A 25,768-nucleotide genomic window follows, 5' to 3' on the forward strand; every position below is an offset into this window, starting at 1 on the left:
AAAGACTGTCTCAGCTATACATGAAACACTTTTAATTGGGGAGGATGGTGAGGACGTAATCTGTAGAGTGAACAGGCAGATACTGCCACTGAATAAGGGGGGAAACCCAGAATAAGAGAAAGGAATAAAGGTTAGTGGAAGAGAAGGACAAGAAGAAAGCCTGCGGAAAAGAGAAGAGAATGGGAACTATACAGGAGGGGAAAGAGGTGAGAAAGCTTGTAAGAAGTAAAAGAGGGAAGGATGGGAGCACCTCTCTCCTGGACTTGACACATTGTTCTCTATTTCGTCAAAGCAGGAGGGCACTTTCTCAAGAGTTGCTACTGGAGATCCTCCCACTACCCCTTCTAGAGGCGAAGCTCCAGAATAGATGAACTATGAGCTTGGAGGTTAGATACAGTGTTTCTAGTTTCCTATTCAAGCAAAGGGCAAAGGAACAGTACTGACTTCAGCGAGGTTAAGTACTCACCAAATAAAAATGATCTCACGGTATATTTTAAATTCCAGATTCCAGAAAAAAATTTAAGATGTGACATTTACTTTTGTTTTGTGATACACCCACAGTGGAGGAAACTCAGCCCCTCTGCAAAGGGCAAGCTATTTAGAAAAGCAATTCATGGATACGGCTAAGCGTGTTAACACAGTATTTTGTGGAATTCAATAAACCTTGGAAGAACACTTTCGCTTTGAGGAAAATTATATGACTTAGGATGTTTTTGGTTGCAAGTGACAGAGATCTCACATCTGACTGGTTCCTATATTGAAGGGAATGCACTGCTTTATGTACCTGGAAAACTGAGAGCTGATGCTGGCCTTGGGCAGAGATCACTCCAGCAGCTCAGCGATGTTCCCAGGGAGGCAGTTTGCCTCTGCTGTACTGTTCTACGGTACCAACTGCATCCTAACACTGCCTGCTTTTATCGTCTCAAAATAGCTGCCAACAGTTTTGGGGGCCAAATGCTTCTTTATTCACATCCCATAAGGAATGATTATGTTTGACCCACAAGTCTCAACAGAAAGCTTGGTAGTTCATTACACTGCTTAAAACATACACCAACACTGAAGCAAATCACTGTGGGAAAGGAGGGCAGGGACAGGGATGGGATTTACAGATGGGCTAAAGGAACGGGGCTCCACTCCTATGGAGCTGGGGGTGGAATCAGCACCCCCAAATCCCATGGATGCCCAAATGAAAGAGAGGCCTATTAGGAAGGGAAGAGAAGGCATTAGATGATGCGGAGACAATAGCCCATGGGCAGTACAGCAACACCGTCAAGTTTTAATTCCGTCCTCACTTCCTAGGAATTAAACCCTCTTTCTGATCAGGTGGCTTCGAACTGATTCAAAAGCAGTCGCTGAGTTGGATGAGGGGAGAAAGCCCATCAAAAAAAAAAAAAAAAAAAAAAAAAAGAGGGGAGAGTAGTAGAAGATCCCCCCACACACATACCCCCGGCCGGGGCAAGAGTGCCCTTTCTTCCTCTCCACAGATACAAACCCCATCCTGCTATTCTGTGTTCCACGGAGGAGCTGGAGATCTAGTTTGTAAACAGAAGGAAAAGAGGGTCTTCTCTGACATGTTCTGCTCAGAAATGAACATGTTTTATTTTAGAAGCACTTGGACCCAAGTATCAAAAGTGAGTCTTGAATTGCTTCTTCTGTTCTTGACACACTTAAATCTTAGCCTCATAATGAAGTGTCAAAAAGAAATGGCTGGGAAAGGAATGATTGCGATTTTGCCCATGGTTTCTGGGCTCTTTCCAGTAAGTCACTGCTCCTCAGTAAAGCCGTAAGAGAGAGAAGCGGGGCTAAAAATTCATCAAGGGTTCTGGCTGCCTGACTCTGTCTTGGAATTAACCACATCCACCCCTTCCCACCCTCACTCCTAACCCTTTTTTATAGGCCCTCCAGGACATGTGCAGAGCACAGTGAAAATGTTAAGAAACAATTAGATACATAAATACAGTTTGTTCAAGTCTACTTAACAACCAGAGTCGAGGGGATGCGTTTGTTTATGTAACAAATTCCTTACAGTAAACTGAATTTGCAACTTCTCATGAAATCCATAGAGACTGACTGTGCTCGCTCCTCAAAAGCAATCAGCAATTTCTAAGTATACAAGTACTTCTCAAAGTACTGCAAGGCTATTTTACTGAATAAGGCACAATTATTAAGACTGTATTATCGTTCAAATGCACAAGTAGAAGCAACAGTATGCAGAGCTTCACAAACCCCAACATACAGATACATTGAGTTCCATTCCATTCCTGTGAGTGCTTGCTTTTCTTCCTCCCCTCAGACTTTGTAATCACTGTCCCTCGCCTCCGGAGGTATGCTTTCCTCTGGCTGCTTATCGAAGATTCCCATCTAGTCCCTAAGGCCTTTTCTAATCTTCCTCAAAACTCCAAAGGTGGTTATTATGTATGTATGTCATCTGGCATTTCTCACCAGTCAGCGTATGGTGTTAAGAAGAGCTTGTTTCTCTAGGGGTGCCTGGGTGGCTCAGTGGGTTAAGCCTCTACCTTCAGCTCAGATTATGATCTCAGGGTCCTGGGATCAAGTGGCACATCGGGCTCTCTGTTCAGCAGGGAGCCTGCTTCCTCCTCTCTCTCTGCCTGCCTCTCTGCCTACTTGTGATCTCTGTCAAATAAATAAATAAAATCTTAAAAAAAAAAAAAAAAAGAAGAGCTTGTTTCTCATGTTGCTCTGTCTCATCTCCCCAGCTACATTATAAGTGACTCAAGAATGTTATGTGTCGGGGCACCTGGGTGGCTCAGTGGGTTAAAGCCTCTGCCTTTGACTCAGGTCATGGTTCCAGGGTCCTGGGATCGAGCCCTGCATCGGGCTCTCTGCTCAGAAGGGAGCCTGCTTCCCCCGTCTCTCTGCTTGCCTCTCTGCCTACTTGTGATCTCTGTCTGTCAAATAAATAAATAAAATCTTAAAAAAAAAAAAATCTACATTAAAAAAAAAAAAGAATGTTATGTGTCTTTGAATTTCCCCAGTGGTTGCTAAAGTGACTTAAGACTAAAACTTCCTTGAGGGAAGGCACTTCATCCCTTATTTTGTTTTCCAAGGTAACTCCTAGAACCCTATCCTGCCAGAGAGCATACTCTCAATAAATATTTACTGAATGAAAGAATAAACATACTAATATCAGGTGCTTCAGAGATACCTGTCAGGTTGAACACTACTACTACTGATCTACTATCAGCTGGACCTATGTTTGAACTAATTTTCCCATTGCTGGGTGATTTTCATTAGTAATTCATTAGTAATTCAAGACAAGACCATGACTTGTACTAGTACTGCCCAAGGATATAAGAAGGACCCAAAGGCCCACAAAAAAAGTTGAGGTCACTTTCTACTCCTGAGGAATCCACACTTCATTTCCATCTCTCAAGCGCTTACTACACCCTCTTCCTATCCAAGCAAGCTTATGTAAATGAGGTATCTTGCCAAAGATCAGGGCTATTGTTTTACACTGGAATGTAACCCATATCAATGACCACAGTGAGACAGTCAACCAGGCATCCTTTTGCAGGGATGGGAAGCAAGGGAAATTAAGGCTGTTGGCTGGTGGGGTGGGGAGGCGGGTTTACAATAGAGCAAGCACATTCCTTTGTGCTGAGATCATCCACTCTCACAAACCCACTCAACACTGGAAATCCCATTCTAGTCCTTCATCTAAATTCACAGTTTAAGAGGAGAACGTCCACTGCAAGGCAACTTATTTTGCTTGCTCCCATTGCTGAAGAAATCTGCTAGCTCTTGCTGCTTTTCCCTGTTTTTCTGCAAAATTACTGGACTTCTTCAGCAATAGAATTACTGGGAAGAGTTCCCTTCCTTCCTGTATCCAAGGGCTTCCCAGCAATGGGGAAGTACCTAACAAGGGGTTCTTCCTCCAAAACATATTTCTGGAATTCCCATTATTCAGAGCAAGAACAATATTCTTGCATTCTGATTTTTGGTTGGCAGCTGATAGCAGCACTGAATACTTATTTACTAAATTCAGCAAAACCTTCTGTGTTCATTAATGAGAGGGGTCCTCATAATGCCTCAGTGGACTGAACTCCAAGGCGTGACAGCTGCAAAGCCATAAGACTATGCCTTCATGATGAACTTTGATTGTCAGCTACTTTAAAGGCAATTTTCTCTGACTCACTAAGTGTTTGGTGGATGAGAAAATAAATTGGCTCTTAGTAGACAAATTTAGAATGGGTGCAATTTTCTGAGGATTATACTAAAGATCTGTGGGATTAAATTTCTAGTGAAAAGATCCATTTTGCTAGAACAGTGTCCAAATGGAGTCCTTCGCTTTCCTGAAAAATTCTGCTTTGTCTGTCTTTAGGAACAATGTTTCATGGGTTGGCTACTTAAAATTAATAACAGAAAAGTTAAGGACTTCTAAAAGCAGAAACAATAGAAAAACTAGACTATGGAGGTTTTATTTATTGTTACATTTATTCAACCTTCAGATTTGACCTATAGAATTTGGTTATAGGATTCATATTTTGCCACATCTCAGACTAGTTTTCAAAGGAAAACGTAACACCTTGTCCACTAAACTTTCTCTTGCTCCTGATTTCTCTATTTCCACATCTTCCAGCCACCTACCTTCAAGCCACAGCCCTCCACAAATCCTTCCCTTTGATCAATCCCATTTCTAATTATTTTCCAAATCTGGTAGATCTTACCACCCCATGTCTCTCACATGTAATATAAGCATGATTATATAAACTAAGGCATGCCCTACTCTAATCTTTTCTATAAAAATACTTTTAATGACCCTGTGTCATCATACAGCAGCAATCATAATATTTTGTTCTCATGAGGTAACCCATCAGAAGCCATGGTAGACATTCCCACAAAGACATCGCACAATACAACTGGCCAACCAAATGAAACGTGGACTCCTGGATCTCCCTGTAGTTTGATAATAAAGAAAAGGGGGATTAAGCCAATGTTTTCCCCTTCAGAGCCATCATCTTTCTTAGACTTTCTGGATAAACGTGGCTCAGCTGTCTCACTGACCTTCCAGGACACTGGTACTTCCCGCTTCCAAATGCCAAAAACCAGTCCAAGAAAGCGTGCTTCTCTAAATTTGCCTTTTTCCAACGTTCCTGTGGGAAGAAAGCATTTTTTTTTCCAAATCAGCCTTATATAAATAAGCTTAACTTTATTTCTCTAGGCTAAAAATGACTTTGTACAGCTAATCCTCGCATATAAAGTTGCAGGGCTGTTGGTAATTTTTTTCCAACCTGTTATTAATATCAGACACAATTGTGTTTTTGGAATGTGAACCAATAAATAAAAAGATTTAAAAAGAATTCTGTTAAGTGGTAAATGTAAATGATAAGGTAAATCAGCCACCTCAGAGGAATTGACCTCAGAAAAGGAAGACTATTTATAATAAGGTCTCAGTCCCCATCACAGAATTGCCCTCAGTAATAAATTCAGTGAGTTACTGGCAGCCCTGCTTAGTGGAGGGAACTTGGAATGTGAAATGAATACATCTGGGTGCCATTTTTAAAAAACTTTTACCTAAAGGCAGAGAATGGATTAAATGAACTCTTAAGATTCTGCTCAGCCCTGTAACTCCCCAATCTTAAGCAACAGTAAAGCAGTTTTAATCTGCCTTGTTTTTCTTTTGTTATACTCCTTGGAAATCAATAACAGGAGCAACAGCCTGATGAATAGAAGTCTTCTATCAGAACTAGACATATTTACTTTAATGTACGTTGCGGCTTTCAGATCATTTATTTAAAATTAGTGAATTTTATTCCAAAAACTTTTCTATCTCATTTATGTTATACCATCCATATTATAAGTCTAATTCTTCCTTTATAGTCAACTTGGTTGTTAGTTACCAGAGAATAGGGCTGTTTAATGATAGAGTGATAGTTAATCTATGAATTCATACTCCTGGCATAAAAGAAATTAAAATAAAAGGACAAAGTATATTGAAAGCGATAACTTACAGGTTTGAACAATTCAGGTTCAGGAAAATATTTCGGATTTCTATGCAGCCAAAATGGAGACAACATCAACAAGTCACCAGAAGGAACAGTGTAATTCTATGATAGAAAAATCAGTTTTGAGTTATTTTTTGAAATCTGCTTTCAAGAGAGTTTGGGTCATTAAAAATAATGCTCCAACTATATTGTAGAGAAGACACATACATTTTATAATCAATGGTAAGAAAATCTAATTCTTTCCTGGAAAGATAATTTCTATTTTCCAATTTAGGCAATGGCTGTGTTCTAATTCTGATGATTAGTTACATGTGTCTATAAATTTGGTTACACAAGGGAAAAATATTAGATAAATGAGATAAATGAGAAAATTTTAGAAACTAGTATATGCCTGCTGTGGTGCATCTTTTGATGTTCGAAATTGGGGTTTACAGAAGTGCTTTTGGTGATGGGAGCCACAGTGGGCTTCCAGGTTGTGGTTCTGGAACAGGAAAATCTGAGACAGGACACTGGCCACAGTAGCACTGAGGATAGGGCAATTGGTGTCCTGTCCCTGCGACACTCATGATAGGGTCTGGGAAGAGGGAGTGGATTTTTTCAATTTCTCCCTCTTTTTTTTTTTTTTTTTTTTCCCTCACTCCTGAAGCAACTGTTAGGGAAGAAAGAATATGAAGACAACTGGTTAGGAAGACATAGGGCAAAGCAAGTGTTGTACATTTCTTTGGTTGATTTTGTGTTTGGAATCACTGTGGCTATGGGACTCAGGCTAAGCAGTGTGTTTCCTCAAGCAGGAGAGTCTGCATTGTCTTTCCCCATTTATGTTATTGGAGGTTTTCATGATATATAAATTACCCTTACATCATCATGTTCAGGAACCATAGGGCAAAGAGCTCTCCCATGGGGTGTAACCACTAGATGGCTATCAACTTTACTGAAACAGAAACATTTTATTAGTAACTCCCACAGCCAATTATTGGAAGCCATGTATCTATTTAACCTTGCAGGATTTTGAAATGTCCTCAAGATATCTGCAAAACACTTACCTTATGAAACTAGAATATGAGCACCTTACAAATAAAAATATGTCTTTTTATGGTAGCAGGAAGTGGTGTATGGGAAAGGGTCATCATTTTCTTTTTGTTATTAGAGGTGGGGAAGGGGCAGAAGGAAAGGGAATCTTAATTAAGCAGGCTCCATGCCCACCATAGAACCTCACATGGGGCTCCATCTTACAACCCCGAGATCATGACCTGAGGCAAAACCAAGAGCTGGACACTTAAACAACACAGGCACTCAGGGGTAATCATTTTTTAACGAAAAAGAAGCTCTGTTGGCTCCTGTGGGGGCTGAATATTGCTTGAGGCTTGGCAATTGCAGTCCCAGGAGCAGTGGAGAGAGCTCTCAAACTGGGAAGAGAGCAAGGATTATGCTGGTGCCGTCCTTCCATTTTTAAAGTAAACGAAGACTTGTGAGATCCCAAGCCTGTTTCTTTTTCCACTGCTGGAACTTAGGTTAGAGAGCTCATGGCTGACTCAGACTGGCTGCTAAGGGCCCAGATGTGTGTTTGGAGTGGGGCTGGGCACAGCCCTGGGACAGAGCTGCAGGCAGGTCAATGTGGGCCCTTCCCTTCCTTACCAAATAGTCCCCTTTAGTGGCTGTTGACCCATAATTATAACTTCGAGACTGCTGGCTGCCACAGCCTACAACACAGGCTAGTAAATTCCTTCAAATGGGATCTCAGAATTAACACTAGCCATATGGAGGAGACCAGAAAGAAGTTCCTGTCACAGCAGCAACTACCAGGGTGATGACTGGCATAAAGAGCCTGAGATAGAGCCCCAAGTTGGGCTCCATGCTCAGCGTGGAATTGGCTTGAGATTCTCTCTCTCCCTCTCCTTCTGCCCCTCCCCCTGCTCATGTGTGCTCTCTTTCAAAATGAATAAAATCTTGAAAAAAATTTAGAGTATAAACTTTTGCATAAGAAATGCTCATCAAAATTTTAGAAAATTGAGAGTAATAGAAAAAGCTAGAAAACCACCAGAGTGCTAACAACAAAAAACAATCATCTACTGGCTAGACTTCCCTCTAGTATTTTTACTTAACAGTTTAGCGTTTTGTTGTTATTGTTGTTAAATGTATTTTTATCATGCTGACTAGTTAATTTTTGAATCACACTTGGTTCACCTAATTTTATAGCCGAAGTATTTTTTCCTTTGCATTGTAGACACATTGTGAAGTTTTATCTCCAATGTCTGTTTAATCTTTTACTGGGTATATTAAACCATAAATAATTTAATCATGCCCTAGGGTTTTTTTTTCCTATAATAAATAATGCCATCCAAAGCATCTTCTTCCGCAAAGCCTTTTTCATGTAAAATCTTTTAATAAAGATGTGCAATTCCTTTTGCGCAAATGTTCCTCAAATCTTGTGCCTAAATATGTTTCTACCTATAATATATGAATGTCAATTTCTTTGCCCTCTTCTCTGCTAGCCTGACATTTTTAATAGCTAATTTTGGTTGCTGCAAACATTTTTATGTTTCTGTTGAGCATATTTCCATGTGAAGTTATTTTCTCCTATGAACTCTTGTGTTTATGTATTGTCCTCATTAATCTATGTGAGATTCATGCTTTACTTACTGATCTGCGAGTTCTTTAAATATTAAAACTATTTACCCTTGTGTCGTACTTATATTAACATTTGTTCATAATTTTTGGTTTACATTCAACTTGGATTATACCTTTAAAAAATACATGTTCAATTTTAATATGATACATTCAAATCTGTTCATCTTTGTGGTTTCATTGATGAATCCTAAGCCCTTTTCTCTTTAACATAGTGGTTCTCAAAGGCAGTATAGAAACTTCTAGGAGTTCTCAAGACCTTTTCAGAAGCTTTGCGAGATCAAAAGTCATTCTTGGGTAAAAGACTCATTCAAAGTATAGGACAAACCAAAGGATTTTCATGTAACTGAGTACATAAAACTCATTAATATTTCAGATTGCAATAAACTTTTAAGACACTCCCACTGTTGGGAGCGGGCACCTGGGTGGCTCAGTTGGTTAAGAGTCTTCCTTCAGCTCCGGTCATGATCCAGGGCTCTGGAATGGAGCCCCGAGTTGGGCTCCTGGCTCAGTGGGGAGTCTGATTCTCGCTCTCCCTCTGCCCCTCCCCCTGCTCATGCTCTTTCTCTCTAGCTCTCTTTCTCAAACAAATAAATTAAATCTTTTTATTTATTTATTTATTCAAAAAGATTTTATTTATTTATTTATTTGACAGAGAGAAATCACAAGTAGATGGAGAGGCAGGCAGAGAGAGAGAGAGAGGGAAGCAGGCTCCCCGCTGAGCAGCGAGCCCGATGCGGGACTAGATCCCAGGACCCTGAGATCATGACCTGAGCCGAAGGCAGTGGCTTAACCCACTGAGCCACCCAGGCGCCCAAATTAAATCTTTTTAAAAAAGAGAGAGAAAGTCCCACTATTGAGTTTCAGTGAGGCATGGGAGAACAGCCATATCTGAAGAAGCTATTGTAATACCAATTCCTTTTCCAGTGACATGTCTGTGTGAGGCTGGATTTTCTTCATTTCCATGAACGGAAATGATATATTACAACAGATTGATTCCAGGCACGTTTATGGGAACCCAGATGTGTTCTATTAGCAAGGCATTAGACAGATTTGCAAAAGCTTAAAATGATGCTATTCTTCTACATTTTTTATGTTTTGGAAACTACAGTTATGTTTCATAGAACCATGTTATTATTTTAACATGTAGTAAGTTCCTTGTTATTTTTTTATTTGCCAAATAAACTTTATAATAATTTCTCAGCTTTAGTTTCTAATAAAGTTAATCTCAGTAGATATAATTCGCATAGATAAAACTCTTTGGGATTCTCAATTCTAAGCATAGAAAGCAATGTTGAGAAAAAAAAAAATGCCACTTTTTAGCCAGTCGTCCCAAAACACATATTAATCTCTTCCCCCTTAAGTGACTTATAATGATTCATTTATCCTATATTATGTTCTTATGTACAAAAGGGTTTCCTTCTCTGGTATCTATCCATTCTGTTATACTGATACTGAACATCTAGTCTGACACCAATATCATACCATTATATTTTATTTCATACCATTTTAATTGATGTAGTTTTATAACATGTTTTAATACCTTGAGAAGATAATTAATAGTCTTTAATCATTCATATTTTCCAACACTTCCTTGTTTATTCTTTTCTGGGCATTCTTGCCGATTAACTGTGTATGAAAAGTACAACACCTTGAAAAGAGAATACTGGTAGAAGTTTAAAAGTTTTGGAAAGATAATACAATAAAGAAAAAGAAGGAATAGAATAAGTCAAAGAAAGTGGGTAGTATTATCTGTCTTAATCTGTTCCAAAAATATAGAAGAGAATAAGTACAGAAGCAAAAATAAACAATGAGACCATGTTCAGACAATATCAAGAAAGAGCAGGAAGAGAGCGCCTGCAGCATTCCCAGCAAGAAACTCTGACCTGTTGTCCAATGGGGGAGAAAACTTGAACCTCTGCCAATGCTTGACACAGATGACCTCATTTGAAATGTTTTTATAGTCCTAATTTCTGGGAACCCATTAATATGTTCAACAGACATTCCACCTGTTTTAGAAAATTTATGAAGGTTGAAAGGACCATGTTGTATGAATTTATACTAAGGAATTAATTATTATTGTGTACCAGGATTTGACTATACAGATGCCTATCTTTGCACTGTTTATAAACAACTGGAAGCCACACACATTTAGGAATAGGGTACCGATTTAAAAATCAATACTATGTCCATGATTACATTATTATGCTATAATTCAAAGTGGTGTAGATGTCTTTTATTGAAATAGAAAACTTTGGTGAACTACTATTAACATAAAAGCAGATTATGAGAAAATTAGCATAATATGGCACCAACTGAATTTTTAAAACATAGAGACTACAGGGGAAAAATCTGAAATTATGAGAATGCCAAATGTTCTTAGTGGTCATCAGACTTGTAAAATTTTAAGCAACCTTTATATCCTTCTTTTACTTTTTTTTTTTAATTTTTAATTTTTTTATTTTTTATAAACATATAATATATTTTTATCCCCAGGGGTATAGGTCTGTGAATCACCAGGTTTACATACTTCACAGCACTCACCAAAGCACATACCCTCCCCAATGTCCATAACCCCACTACTTTTTTTTTTAATAAATGGTTTCCTTCTTAAAAATAATTACTATAATTTATTTATGTAATAATTTTTTAAAAAGCTGTGCAGGTTGTCATTTTCAAAGTTGAAGCCTCAACTCTGAGGGGAGAAATTCACAGGGATTAGTGTACGCTTCCTCGGAGGAAAGTTTGTGTTTATTTTATTTATAAAAGAAATAGTAAGTACAGAAGACCCTGCTGCAACTTTCACAAATATTAAAAGGTATTTTGAAAAATAAGGAAAGGAAGTTCTGGAGTATTCTTGGAAGATGGCATCCTGAATACATGTCTCTTGATTGCCCATTCACTAAGAGAGCCATCACAAGGGCCTAGAGTGAGCCTGGATCCATCTGGGTCTCATGTCCTCTAGGAAGAAACTGTGAGTGTGAGGAAGTGGAGGTAAGAGACTATGATTGCTTTATAACTTTTCTAATTGCTTCAGACATCAACTACTTTTAATAAAAATTTTTATTGGGAATTCATACTGTTGGAATTATGAAACAGTTCAGTTGTATAAGAGAATTATATGCAGTGAATTATAAATGGCTTATTGCCTCCACTACTAAAACACATTTCAAGAATAATCATTAAAAAAATTTACTATGCACAAAGATGCAAATAAATACCACATTAAAATAACCACAAAGGAAAACAATCTAAACTCTCAAGAGTTAGGCAATAATTAAATATTTAAGCTATCAATTCAGTGGCCTATTATAAAGCCATTGAAATAAATATTAAGACTCTGGATGGATGAAAAGTATAATAATGTTTAAAAAATGTTTAAATCAAAGATTTATACTATGATGAAACATAGATTTCTGTATTGATGTCAAACAAGGAGCATGTCAGATAAACAAATGATCACTGGGGTTGTACGGGCACAAGTGTATATGTGTGTGCCTGGGTTTGAGTCTGGGTGTTTCTTTTGGTAAAGTTCTCGAATGAGTAAAATTACCTTTAAGAAAATAAGAAATGTTAATGGCCACAACAAATTCATAACCTGAGATCAAAAAGGGGAAATGAGAGAAAAAGAAAAGAGGGAAAACATACTGCTGATTTTTCTTTTTCCAGTCTTCCTCTCTCTCTCTCTCTCTCTCTCCCTCCCTCACACACACATACACACACACACACACACACACACACACACTACACACAAAGAAAAATAAAAAAAGCAAAAGAAGGAAGGATGGAAGGATAGAAGAATGGAATGAAGGAAGGAAGGAGAGAGAGAAAGTAGGGAGGGTAGAAGAGAAAAAAGGAAGTAAAGAAAGGAATCTGAGTGTTCATGAGAAAGGGGGCAAGACAAGCACACAGTATTTTTTAAGTGATTGTCATGATATAGAAACCAGACAAAACAGTGCAAAAGAAAGAAAGGAAAGAAATGAAAAGAAAGAAAAGAAAAAAAAAGAAAGGAAAAGAAAACTATAGGCCACTATCTCTCATGAACGGAGATGCAAAAATATCCTTAACAAAATATTAGTAAAAACAAACTTAACAATGTATAAAAAGGACTATACATCATGATCAAATGAGATTTATTCCAGGGATAAAAGGCTGACTCAATATTAAAAAATCAATAAATGTAATCCATCACAACATGCTAAAAAGAAAAAGCGTATGATTATATCTACTGATGCAGATAAAGTGCTAGACAGAATCCAATACCCATTCATAATTAAAATTCTCAGCAAATTAGAAATAGAGGGATATTTCCTCAACTTGATAAGAAGTATCTACCGGGGCGCCTGGGTGGCTCAGTGGGTTAAAGCCTCTGCCTTCAGTTCAGGTCATGATCCCAGGGCCCTGGGATCGAGCCCCGAATCCAGCTCTCTGCTCAGCAGGGAGCCTGCTTCCTCCTCTCTCTCTCTCTGCCTGCCTCTCTGCCTACTTGTGATCTCTGTCAAATAAATAAATACTTGTGATCTCTGTCAAATAAATAAATAAAATCTTAAAAAAAAAAAAATGAAGAATCTACCAAAAACCTATAGCTAACATCTAGCCTAATAGTGAAAGACTTACCTCTCAGATCAGGAACAAGCAAGGATATCTGTTGTCACTACTATCATTCAAACTACTATCATTCAACATATGTTCAAACTACTATCATTCAACATATGTTAAATGATAGTAGTGACAACAGATATCCTTGCTTTGGACTTTAGAGCCAGTGTAATAAGGCAAGAAAAAGAAATAAAAGAAGAAAAATATTCTTTACATAGAAACTCTCAAAGAATCTATAACAACAGTTGTAGGATTAATAAGTACATTGAGTTTTGCAAAGTTGCAGATACAAGGTGTACACTTAAAAATCAGGTGCATTTCTAAAAACAGGTAATGTACAATTGAGAATCAAAAACTTTTAAAGTACCATTTACAAAAAGCTCCAAAATAACTGAAATACTTTGGTATAAATATAATAAAGCATGTATAGGATCTGTATACTTAAAATAACAAGACATGTACTAGCAGATAAATAATGTCTGTAATTCAGCTAATTATATGTTAGCTAGGATATTAAATAAAGCTCAATAAAAGTTTAATAAAAATTATAGTATTATTCAGAGTAATAAACACATTCCTTGACTAAATTGCACCCAGTTGTTGGACTATATCTTCTCAAAGCATATCCTTTTATACCCATATTTTTTTAAAAAGACATTTATTTATGAGAGAGTGTAAGCTAGGGCAAGGTTTGGGGAGGGACAGAAAGAGAAGGAGAGAAAGAATCTCCAGCACACTCCCCTCTGAGTGAGAAGCCCAATGTGCAGCTTGATCCCAAGACCCTGAGATCCTGAATGGAGTTGAAATCAAGAGTCAGATGCTTAACTGACTGCACCACCCAGGCGCCCCGTTTTAAAGATTTTATTTATTTATTTGACAGAGAGAGATCACAAGTAGACAGAGAGGCAGGCAGAGAGAGAGAGAGAGGAGGAAGCAGGCTCCCCGCCGAGCAAAGAGCCCGATGCGGGGCTCGATCCCAGGACCCTGAGATCACGACCTGAGCCGAAGGCAGCGGCTTAACCCACTGAGCCACCCAGGCGCCCCCAGGCGCCCCGTTTTATACTCATATTTTATTTAATAGATTATTTAAAAACAAAAATTATTAAAATCCCACTAAAACTAACTGCTGTGATTTATGTAAGATCTGTTAAATAAGTAATGTCTCCTTTAGATGTAGTAAGTTGCAGTTTTTATAAAAATTGGCTTTTGTTTCTTTTGTGTTCTATTACTAAAAAATTTTCTTGATTTGAATCCAAGCACTCTCAAACTGTATGTAAAAAAGCTAGTAAGAGTTGAGGGATGAGTAAATGTCATCTATCTGAATAATGCAGGCCCTATATCAAGCCAATCTGAAAAAAATATTTTGTTCTGGCTGATTTGCCAAATATTAAATTGAAGGTCAGCCAAATGCACATATCTTTCATGGAGCACTTGAGAATTTTCTCCACTTTGCTCAGAGAAAGAATCTCTCTCCTTCACTCAGCACTGACTGCTAATATCAGTTGCTATTATCCACAGCATTCCTGCTCTCTGTTTCCATAGCTGTTATCTGGGGCATGAAACTACCTTCCAGATATCCAAAAGAACTTTCTTCATACCCTTAATTCCTCAACCTCCTGTTGCTAAGGATTACTTATTAGTTGGTTCAGCAGACTATCTAGTCTACCTGTTTGATTTCTATAGGATTATACTAATTCTGATACGAAATTACATAACTAGAATGATTATTAAAGGGATATATTTTAGCTAAAATTATTGTCTACAGATAAATAGCCATATTAATAGATGCTGCTGCACAACTCTTACTAGTAACCTATTCTAACATCATTAGTGCTTCATGGAACCTAATGAGTTATCTAATAATATATGGGCATTGTATGTATTTTTTTTTTCCTTAGAAAGTTGATTACTTTTTTCTCTTTTGATTTATTTTTAAAATTTAAATTCAATTAATTAACATATAATGTATTATTGGCTTCAGAGGTAGAGTTCAGTGATTCATCAGTCTTATATAATACCCAGTGCTTGTTCTTAAAACCAAAGCAAAGCTCACCAAAATTTTAACTGGCTTCAGCACTTTTCTGGTAATGACACCAGGGGCTCTTAAACGAATGGCTTCTAAAATACACCACTTGATTAGTGGGAGTTTCTTCAAGTCATCCTCAGATACTTTTATCTTATCTTTACCTGCAAAGAGAATTTCAAAAAAAATTTTTAAAAGGTGGACTTAAAGAAAACAGAAAGTGATTTCTTGGAAGCTCATCAACACAGGTTAGAACCTGCCTCCAACCACAACTGTTAGCATTGCCATTACTTTTTGCATACCAAGTTTAGTAACTGAGTGCCTCTTTTTATTGTTTTCCTCTTACCAAGATCAAATGTATGCCCCACCCCCCAATTAACCCACTGATTACTTCAAGGTGATGGACTGGGATCCAACTTTGGTCTTCACCTTCCTATGGCTATCAACATCAATGATTAAGATAAGGTCCATCAGAGAGGTGCTCAGTTTTCACTCCTTTCATTCTTTCTTGTCCAAATTCTTCTTCTACTTAAGGAAATAGCAATAAAAGATTGGCATCAGAAGCATAAAGTAAAAAATCTGAGAAGCCATCTCCCTTACTATTTCTACCTCTTCCCTGAGGATTCATTTTTAGTTTTGTCCTTGATTTTTAAGAAACTCTTTTTTTTAAAAAAGATTTTATTTATTTATTTGACAGACAGAGATCACAAGTAGGCAGAGACACAGGCAGAGAGGAGGAAGCAGGCCCCCTGCTGAGCAGAGAGCCTGATGTGGGGCTCGATCCCAGGACTCTGAGATCATGACCTGAGCTGAAGGCAGAGGATTAACCCACTGAGCCACCCAGGCACGCCTGTCCTTGATTTTTCAACCAGACATTTCAGAAGGCCCAAAAAGAACATGAGGAAAGGGACAATGAGGCACATGCATTACATCTGGAATGAGCTCTCCCTCTAAACATAGGGCATCAAACACTCTAATGTAATATACATACCTCAGCTTATGTTTAGATTGAAGATTGAACCTATAAAAGGATTGGGGTGAATCTTTTCTTTTCTTTTTGAAGATTTTACTTATTTATTTGACAGAGAGAGACAAAGCGAGAGAAGGAACACAAGCAGGGGAGTGGGAGAGGGAGAAGCAGGCTTTGCGCTGTGCAGAGAGCCCAATGCGGGGCTCGATCCCAGGATCCTGGGATCATGGCCTGAGCCGAAGACAGATGCTTAATGTCTGAGCCACCCAGGTGCCCCTTGGGGTGAATCTTTTTATGACCCAAAATATGGTTAGGGTCTTTCAGCCCGATTAGATATTTCAGTTAATGGTATTTCAAATGAAATGTTTACATTTTGAAAATTATTTAAAACAACTCAGCTTCCAATTTACTTTTGATAGCATTTGCTTTACAAAATTCAACAACATTGTCAGTTTAGTTAAGTCAACTTTCACATTTGCTTCCCAGCTGTATTGGGAAAGAATGGGTAAGAGTGGAATGTAAGATCTCCAGCCCTGTCTCTCTTAGACTCTGGATAAGGCTAGTTCTAAAGCAAGCCCAGCCTGCAGGAAAGGTTGAGGTGGGTGCTGCCTGGGAGATCTCATCTGTCAGTACATACAGAACTCCTAAGTAATCAGAAGCAAATGTTTTCAGTTGGCTTTTTGAGCTATAGTTCTATTAGTATCCATAGGGACATCTATATATTCCATTCAACTTGACAGATTCTTGAGCACTGAATCAGGACCAGGAGTTGAGTTAAGCTTTACTAGGGTTACAACACTTAAGGCATTCTTGCAATACACTTAGTCTACTGGGAGGTAAGAGACAAGCCCACAGTTAGCTGGTATACCATGCAAGCAAGAAAACTGTTCTGTGATGTGTAAAATATTCCAATATTTTGTTAAAATATAAAAGCAGGGAGGTTCACGTCCAACTAAAGGAAAAGCAAAAAACTCTCTGAGTGTCTTCCTCTAAAGCTACAACTATTAGTTCTTTGCAGAGAGTAGACCTTAGCAAATAAATATCGAGTTAATAAATGGTCCAACATCAACATGGGGAGATGAATGAGTGGATATTGTAGGCAAAGAAAAGAGGAAGAGTAAAAGGAAGACTGTGGAAAGCTTGGATATGTTCAGAAAATGGCAATGCCTGTAGAGGGCCTAGAAGGTGAGGTAAATGTGATGGAACAGTGACAGGTCCACTGAGGCCATTACAGGCCATCTTCAATGCCATTCTGGAAAATATGAAGACTAGGAAATTTCAGGACTTCCTGTCTTGGGCCAAGAAAGGACGAAAACTTCACAATGAAACAGTGATACACAGCATTGCCCTTTTTTTTTCCCCCTCTAAGATTTACTTATTTATTTGAGAGAGACAGAGACAGACAGACAGACAGAGAGTGGCAAGAAGGGGCAAAGGGAAAGGGAGAGGTTGTCCCAAGCAGACTCTTTACTGAGTGCAGAGCCTGATACGGGGCTTGATCTCACAACCCTGAGATCATGACCTGAGCTGAAATGAAGAGCTGGACACTCAATCAACTGCACCACCCAGGCACCCCCACAGCACTGTTCTTTATTTGAACAGAATTTGAACTTCCTTCTGCTCATTTGCTCAGACCTAAGTGACCTAATACTAAAAAGAGACAAATGACCTCTCGGACTTCTTGTTTAACCTTCACAGACAGTGTCTCACAAAACTGTTGCTTTTGCTTTCCCATAACAAGGATTGGAAAATAATAGGCATGCTTTCTGCATCTTCACAACCTAAATATAAGTTTTTCCAAATTGTGTTCTATGAAAGAACATGTGCAAGATGTTAAATGTTTACAGCAGGAAAAAGGTTTTATGGCCCACCAAATACCAGGAAATGTTAACATTCTACGGGTGACTCACTGAACACATTAGCGTATTATAGGTTTTGAGAAATCCCATAGTAGAGACCGCTATTTATGCCAACATTCCCAAACTTTTTAAAACTCCCATTACTATATAAGCATCATCAATAGCTCTTTAATGAGGACACAAAAGATCATTAGCTGTATAATGTAATGGCTATGGGTCCTCTCTAAGACAATTCTTCAAAAACAAAAACAAAAATAACAAAAACCAACCAACCAACCCTGGTTTTCATTTGTTTGAGCATTAGCAGCACATACCATATGCCTGGGTGTGCCTGTGGCCAAATTCCCTAACAAACAGTTACTGCAAGCCAAAGGAATTATTACCATCAGAAAACTATCTTGATATGCCATGGAAAGCTAATGGCACCAAAATTTTACTTCTTCCTACTTTTCTTGAAGTATCCCTGTACATTTTAAGCTAATTCAGAAAAAATAATTTAGAAAATCTATGCTTGGGATGAGAAATTCTTCATTTGAAAAAAGGAACTGAGTTGTTGCATAGGCCAGAGATACCACTATTCAATCAAATGAACAAACATTTATTTGGCATTTATTTAGTACAGAGCAAAATGTTAACTAATCATCAAAGGGATATAAGAAATTTAAGTTTGAAGACAATAAAAAGACAATTAATTCTCAAATTAAAGGAAAAGAAGGGTAAATTCTTTCCCCAGACAGTGTTAAAATGAGGAATTCTGAGGTTCTAATTTATGAGTTTATAAACGACATACAAATTTAAGACACTGTCTAACATCTGTTAAATGTTCAATACAAGTTGGTAGCTATTACTGTTACCATTATTATTAGTGTGAATTTAGTACTGACTCTCTAGAAGATTCACTTTTGCTCCATAGCCGATAAAGAGATTCTTTCCCCTGAAACCTCAGTGAGGAGAGAAGCTACAGTCTGAGAATCTATCCAGTACTAACCAGACACCGCATCTGAGGAAGTCTTTCCATCATTCACCCAGCAGACAGACAGTGAGAACCTCTGAGCAGTGTCCAAGTGCTGAGGATGAAGACGAATGAAAGAGCCCTGGCTCTTAAGGCGTTCACAGTCTGATAAAGAAGCAAAGAACTAAAAATAGTAAACATGGGGTAAGTGTCCCTGCACTGAAGCATGCAAAGTGCTGTGGGACACAGTGGTGACAGTGATCAGAGTGGGGTTGGTGGGGAGGGGTGGTTGCAAAGGAGAGATCAGAGAGGTTTCTCAGAAGAAGTAAAACCAGAACAAAGGATTGAATATGCCAAAATGAAGGACATGTACACAGAAGAGAAATTCAGCTGGCTGGAATAGAGTTCAGGGCAGGAAGTCATGAGACCAAGTGACTTCAGTGCTCCACTGCAGTCCCAGGCTGCCCATACCGGCTAAAGCCAGAGCTAGGGATAGGTGGCTTCTTTATCCAACCTCTGAGTGTGCCCTGGATGTGCCCCAGTTTCATTTCTGGGCTTTCTTCTCTCGTCTAGGCAGATTCTTTCTCTTGGGAATTCAAATAAATATCTTCTATAAAATACCATCAATGGGCTGGTTATATCAAGAATTTTACCTTCTGCCTATGATTACCTTCCTGAATTCCATCTTATTTTTATCCAATTGGCTTCTTGACAGCATTGCTTGCAGGTCTAAAAGACATCCTGAAGCATGCTTTGGTCAATACAGAACTCTATTTTCTCCACTGAAATAAAGTTTTTTCTCCCTTGGTCTTGTTATTACTGAAAATGGTAGCAAAATGTGTCTAGTTGCTCACATCCAACACCTGGGAGTCATCCATAATTCATCCCTTCCCCTTTTACTCCCATTTAATTAATCACCAAAACCTCTTGTTCCTGTTCACAAAATGGATCCTATCGCCATTCACATCACTCCATCTCCAGAGCTACCAGTCTTGTCCAAAGGCACCATCATTTCTCTGCTGCGCCAGGTGATAGCCACCATCACTCTCCCTGCTTCCACCTGGCTCTGCTATAATCCTTATGCAACTCAGACTTAGTCAGTACCCTGTGCAGATCCCATTAAGGGCTTCAATGCTATTTAGAATCAAATCCAAAGTTCTTACTTTGGCAAATGAGACCGCATCTAACCCTCTCATCTCACACTGAATCCTGGGGGCTGTGTGACCTTTATAAGTGATCCAACCTCTTTGTGCCTCAGTTTGCTCACCTATAAAATAGGAATAATTAAAGTATCTGCCTATAAGGTTGTTGTGAGTAAAGCTCTTACAGCTATGACTGGCACGTGGCCAAAACTCAGTAAATGCTACTGTCATCATTATTATTATTTCTTTTGCCTTATTCCAACTGTTTGAAAGGCTAGCTCCTTCTTATCCTTCAGACCTCTGCTAAAATATTTTCTCCACAGGAAGCCCTTCCCTTACCAGCTAATGTCTTCCAAATCACTAGCAGGTCATTTTGCTTCTTTTAATACTCCTGTTAATATAAGAAATAATTTGGCTTATTGTTAACTGATGGATATGAGCCCATGTTTTTCACAATCTTGTTCTTTCTATTTTTTGATGTATCCCTAGTATCTAGAACACTGTCTGGCACATGGTAGGCACTTGATATATTTTTATTGAATGAGTAAATAGATGAATGTCTAAAATAGTGAAGGGATAAATCAATTAAGAAGTTTTTATTTTTTGAAACAACAATGGGAGGGATGCAGAGAAGTCAAATTTTGAGACATTTCTGAGAGAGAATGTGAGAATCTTCAAGTATATAAGAATTTACTGAGAACTTGGTATATGCTAGACCAGTGGTTCTCAAGCATTAAGCATGCCTCAGTGTGTCTCAGCATTTCCTGGGAGGCTTATTAAAACACAGCTCACAAGGCCCTACCTTCAAAGCTTTTGATTCAATAAGTCTGAAGTGGAGCCTAAGAATCTGCATTTCTGGCAAGTTCTCAGGTGCTATGGAGGCTGCCGGCCCAGCAACCATACTTTAAGAACATTGTCCTAGACTGAAAGAAGTAGAAGAAATGCTCAAATTTTATTAAATAATCTGGGTTTAAAATAGTTTTTATTACCAGTTTTTAAATGATCTCTTTAACACAATGGAGGGAAATCTACTTAGTGGGCAAAAAATAAGATTTAAGTCAGAAATTCTGAGTGGATACACAGTTGACCCTTGACCAATGCAGGTATTAAGGATACTGACTGCCTACTCTCCAGTCAAAAAATCCATGTAATAACTTTTGACTCACCAACAATTTAACTACTACTAGCCTACTATTTTTTTTTCCCTGAAGATTCATCCGTTCATTTTCAAGACAAAGAGAGAGCACCTGAGCACACATGTACATGAGATGGGGAAGGGGCAAAGAGAGAGGAAGAGAGAGAATCCCAAGCAGAATCCACATTGAGTGTGGAGCCCAACATGGGCTTGATCTCACAACCTGGAGACCATGATCCCAGCCAAAATAAAGAGTTGGACACTTAACTGAGTAAACCAGCCCCCAATTGCCTTCTATTGACTGGAAGCCTTATTGATAACATAAACCGCTGATTATATTTTATATATTATGTATATACTATACTATATTCTTAGAACAACGTAAACCAGAGAAAAGGAAATGTTATTAAGGAAATCATAAGGAAGAGAGAATACATTGACAATATTTAGCGTGTTTATGAATACCATAAGTTTACATCATCTGCTTATAAGGTAAATCATCTGTCTGTCAGTACCTATATCAATATTGTCCAATATATTTATTTAAAAAAAAACTCATGTACAGTTCAAGCCAATGTTGCTTAAGGGTCAACTGTATTGACACCAAAAGTCACTAGCTGTGCCATCTGTTCAAGATGGCAAAGGAGTTTTATTTATTATAGCCCTAAAACTAAATAATGTGATAATTAACTCGGACCAAACTTTTAATTGGCCCATATTTCAGAAACGGTCCAAAATTTTATCTTTTTTTTTTTTTTGATAAACATATATTTTTATCCCCAGGGGTACAGGTCTGTGAATCACCAGGTTTACACACTTCACAGCACTCACCCAAGCACATACCCTCCCCACTGTCCATAATCCCACCCCCTTCTCCCAAATCCCCTCCCCCCAGCAACCCTCAGTTTGTTTTGTGAGATTAAGAGTCACTTATGGTTTGTCTCCCTCCCAATCCCATCTTGTTTCATTTATTCTTCTCCTACCCACTTAAGCCCCCATGTTGCATCACCACTTCCTCATATCAGGGAGATCATATGATAGTTGTCTTTCTCTGCTTGACTTATTTCGCTAAGCATGATACGCTCTAGTTCCATCCATGTTGTCGCAAATGGCAAGATTTCATTTCTTTTGATGGCTGCATAGTATTCCATTGTGTATATATACCACATCTTCTTTTTTTTTTTTTTTTTTTTTTTTTTTTTTTTTTTATATACATATATTTTTATCCCCAGGTCTGTGAATCACCAGGTTTACACACTTCACAGCACTCACCAAATCACATACCCTCCCCAATGTCCATAATCCCACCCCCTTCTCCCCAACCCCCTCCCCCCGGCAACCCTCAGTTTGTTTTGTGAGATTAAGAGTCACTTATGGTTTGTCTCCCTCCCAATCCCATCTTGTTTCATTTATTCTTCTACCCACTTAAGCCTCCATGTTGCATCACCACTTCCTCATATCAGGGAGATCATATGATAGTTGTCTTTCTCTGCTTGACTTATTTCGCTAAGCATGATACGCTCTAGTTCCATCCACGTTGTTGCAAATGGCAAGATTTCATTTCTTTTGATGGCTGCATAGTATTCCATCGTGTATATATACCACATCTTCTTGATCCATTCATCTGTTGATGGACATCTAGGTTCTTTCCATAGTTTGGCTATTGTGGACATTGCTGCTATAAACATTCGGGTGCACGTGCCCCTTTGGATCACTACGTTTGTATCTTTAGGGTAAATACCCAATAGTGCAATTGCTGGGTCATAGGGCAGTTCTATTTTCAACATTTTGAGGAACCTCCATGCTGTTTTCCAGAGTGGCTGCACCAGCTTGCATTCCCACCAACAGTGTAGGACGGTTCCCCTTTCTCTGCATCCTCGCCAGCATCTGTCATTTCCTGACTTGTTGATTTTAGCCATTCTGACTGGTGTGAGGTGATATCTCATTGTGGTTTTGATTTGTATTTCCCTGATGCCGAGTGATATGGAGCACTTTTTCATGTGTCTGTTGGCCATCTGGATGTCTTCTTTGCAGAAATGTCTGTTCATGTCCTCTGCCCATTTCTTGATTGGATTATTTGTTCTTTGGGTGTTGAGTTTGCTAAGTTCTTTATAGATTCTGGACACTAGTCCTTTATCTGATATGTCGTTTGCAAATATCTTCTCCCATTCTGTCAGTTGTCTTTTGATTTTGTTAACTGTTTCCTTTGCTGTGCAAAAGCTTTTGATCTTGATGAAACCCCAATAGTTCATTTTTTTCCCTTGCTTCCCTTGCCTTTTGCGTTGTTCCTAGGAAGATGTTGCAGCGGCACAAAATTTTATCATTTTTATAGCTACAAAGATGCTATCTTCGTCTTAACAAAAATGCCAATGCACCTTCTGGAGGTCATTGACTTGAGCTTACACATAGCCATATATTCATGTTCTGTTTTTCTTCTCCCTTTTATAAGGCCAGAAAAAAGGCACAGGCTGGCCTGGCCAAATGCATCTTGTCATCTATTTTTGCAAATAAAGTTTTATTGGAAGACAGCAACACTCGTTTGTTTATATATCGTCTAGGGCTGTTTTCACATTAAAATGGCAGAGTGGAGTAGTGGTGACAGAGACCTTATGTTCCATAGAGCCTGAAAGAATTAATATATGGAATAATATAGAAAAAGCTTGTCAATTGCTGACTAACCGGCATCAATTCCTGACTAACATGCTGGTTTGCTCCTCAGTGTACTTCCTTTTGCTCAGAAGTCCAGATTTAATTCTAGTACTATAAATTCTCTGTGATCTCTATTATACATATCTTTTATATAACTAAGTCAACTGGACAATGGTTAGCAAAGAATCTGAATAATCCTGTAGTCTATGGCTACTTTGCACAGAAAATATAAACTGTCTCTTAGGAAAAGAAATGTCTTTGTTTAAAATATACTGGGGTGCCTGGGTGCCTCAGTCAGGTAGGCATCTGCCTTCAGCCCAGGTCATGATCCCACAGTCCTGGGACTAAGCCCCACATCAAGTTCCCTGCTCAGTGGAGAGCCTGCTTCTCTTTTCCCACTGTCTGCCACTTCCTCTGCTTGTCTCTCTCTCTGTCAAATAAATAAATAAAATCTTTAAAAAACATACTGTACTGTAATGGCCTCTAAATCACATTCATAAACAGAGGGCACATGGACACAGTAATGTTAAGGAAAACAATTTTCTGATACTTCCCTATTTACTCTTTTTTAAAATTGGTCTATGTAAGAAAAAACTGTGGTTCAGTTCTCGTTCTCCACCTCCCTAATGTAATGAACTTTTCCTCACTTTATAATTTGCCTCCCAGTCATCTTGATATTCACACTGGTGCATTTTCCCTGCAGTATAAAAATTTCTTGAGTGCCAAACAAAAGGACAAGTAGAGAACACATTGTACCAAAAGGAAAAGCCCTTGAAAGCAAAGTAAAGCAGACACAGAAAAGAAATACTGAAAGCAGGTCCTGTTTCATCTATTTGTCCACTAGCACACAAACCATACTGGCATTTCCATGTTTGTTCACGCGTCTATCTTAGAACTCAAAAGTGAGATGAGCATCAGACGACACAATCTGAATGTCCTTGGTGAGACAAAGGGAGAGTCCCTGGCACTGCACAGGAAGTGAGAAGGAACTTGGAATTGCTGGAATCTTCAAGGCAAGTAAGACAAGTCTAGAGACTTGAGAGAAGAGAAGGGACCCAGTTACATAGCACCTAACTGATTACCCAATAGGAGGCCAAGGAAGAGCAATGGCAGGTAAGACTTTTTTTTTTCTTTAGATTTTATTTATTTATTTGACAGAGAGAGCGAGAGAGAACAAGCAGGGGGAGCAGCAGAAGGAGAGACAGAAGCAGGCTCCCCACTGAGCAGGGAGCCTGACATGGGACTGTATCCCAGAATCCTGGGATCATGACCTGAGCTGAAGGCAAATGCTTAACCTTCTGGACCACCCTGGAACCCCAAGACAGACAAGACTTTTGAGAATAGAATATTCAACTTGATGTCAATACTCAATTTTAAGTTGTTTCTGGCTGCAACATATTTTTCTCTTCCCTTGTTCCATATTTTTAGTATTTTGAAAAGTTTTCTAAAACATTGTCTTAAGTTAACACTTAGGGAAATAGAAATCTTGTGATGTCCAGTGAGGCAATGCAATACCAAAAAGGGGCAAAATATGCAGAAAGCAAAAGAGAGAAGGAAATGAGAAATCAGCAAAGGCAAAAGCCAGGAGTCAAGAGAAAACTATATGATATACAAGCCTCTACCTCTTCTGCCTCCCCCATTCCTCCCTCCAAGGATTCCTAGAATGCTGGGAAGTGATTAGGACCAATTTCACTTTTATCTTGAAAACCAAGATGGCCCCAGTAAGTGAGGGCTTTCACAAATGAAAGCTACAAATAAATCAGCGGTGACCTACATTTTAGATTTTAAATCTTCATTGAAAAAATTATTTTCTCTATGAAAATCTATTTAGAGAATCTGCATTGGACA

General features: G+C 38.5%; 1 protein-coding gene across 6 annotated transcripts in view; it reads right to left on the reverse strand.

Moving 5' to 3' along the window:
• LOC131834056 (24-hydroxycholesterol 7-alpha-hydroxylase) overlaps positions 1 to 25,768 on the reverse strand; it is a 92,323-nt gene that overhangs the window by 14,785 nt on the left and 51,770 nt on the right. For 5 of the 6 annotated variants that reach the window (XM_059178163.1, XM_059178161.1, XM_059178160.1 and 2 more), the window contains 3 exons: positions 15,244 to 15,377; positions 5,973 to 6,068; positions 5,026 to 5,114 (listed from right to left, as the gene is read on the reverse strand). In XM_059178163.1, coding sequence (XP_059034146.1) covers positions 5,026 to 5,114; positions 5,973 to 6,068; positions 15,244 to 15,377 — 319 coding nt within the window. Of the gene's footprint in view, positions 1 to 5,025; positions 5,115 to 5,972; positions 6,069 to 15,243; positions 15,378 to 22,854; positions 23,895 to 25,768 lie in introns of those variants that run through there. The other variant, XM_059178165.1, reaches the window with a different exon arrangement.

Source organism: Mustela lutreola, chromosome 6, assembly GCF_030435805.1.
Source record: "Mustela lutreola isolate mMusLut2 chromosome 6, mMusLut2.pri, whole genome shotgun sequence".
NCBI classification, from domain to species: Eukaryota; Metazoa; Chordata; class Mammalia; order Carnivora; family Mustelidae; genus Mustela; species Mustela lutreola.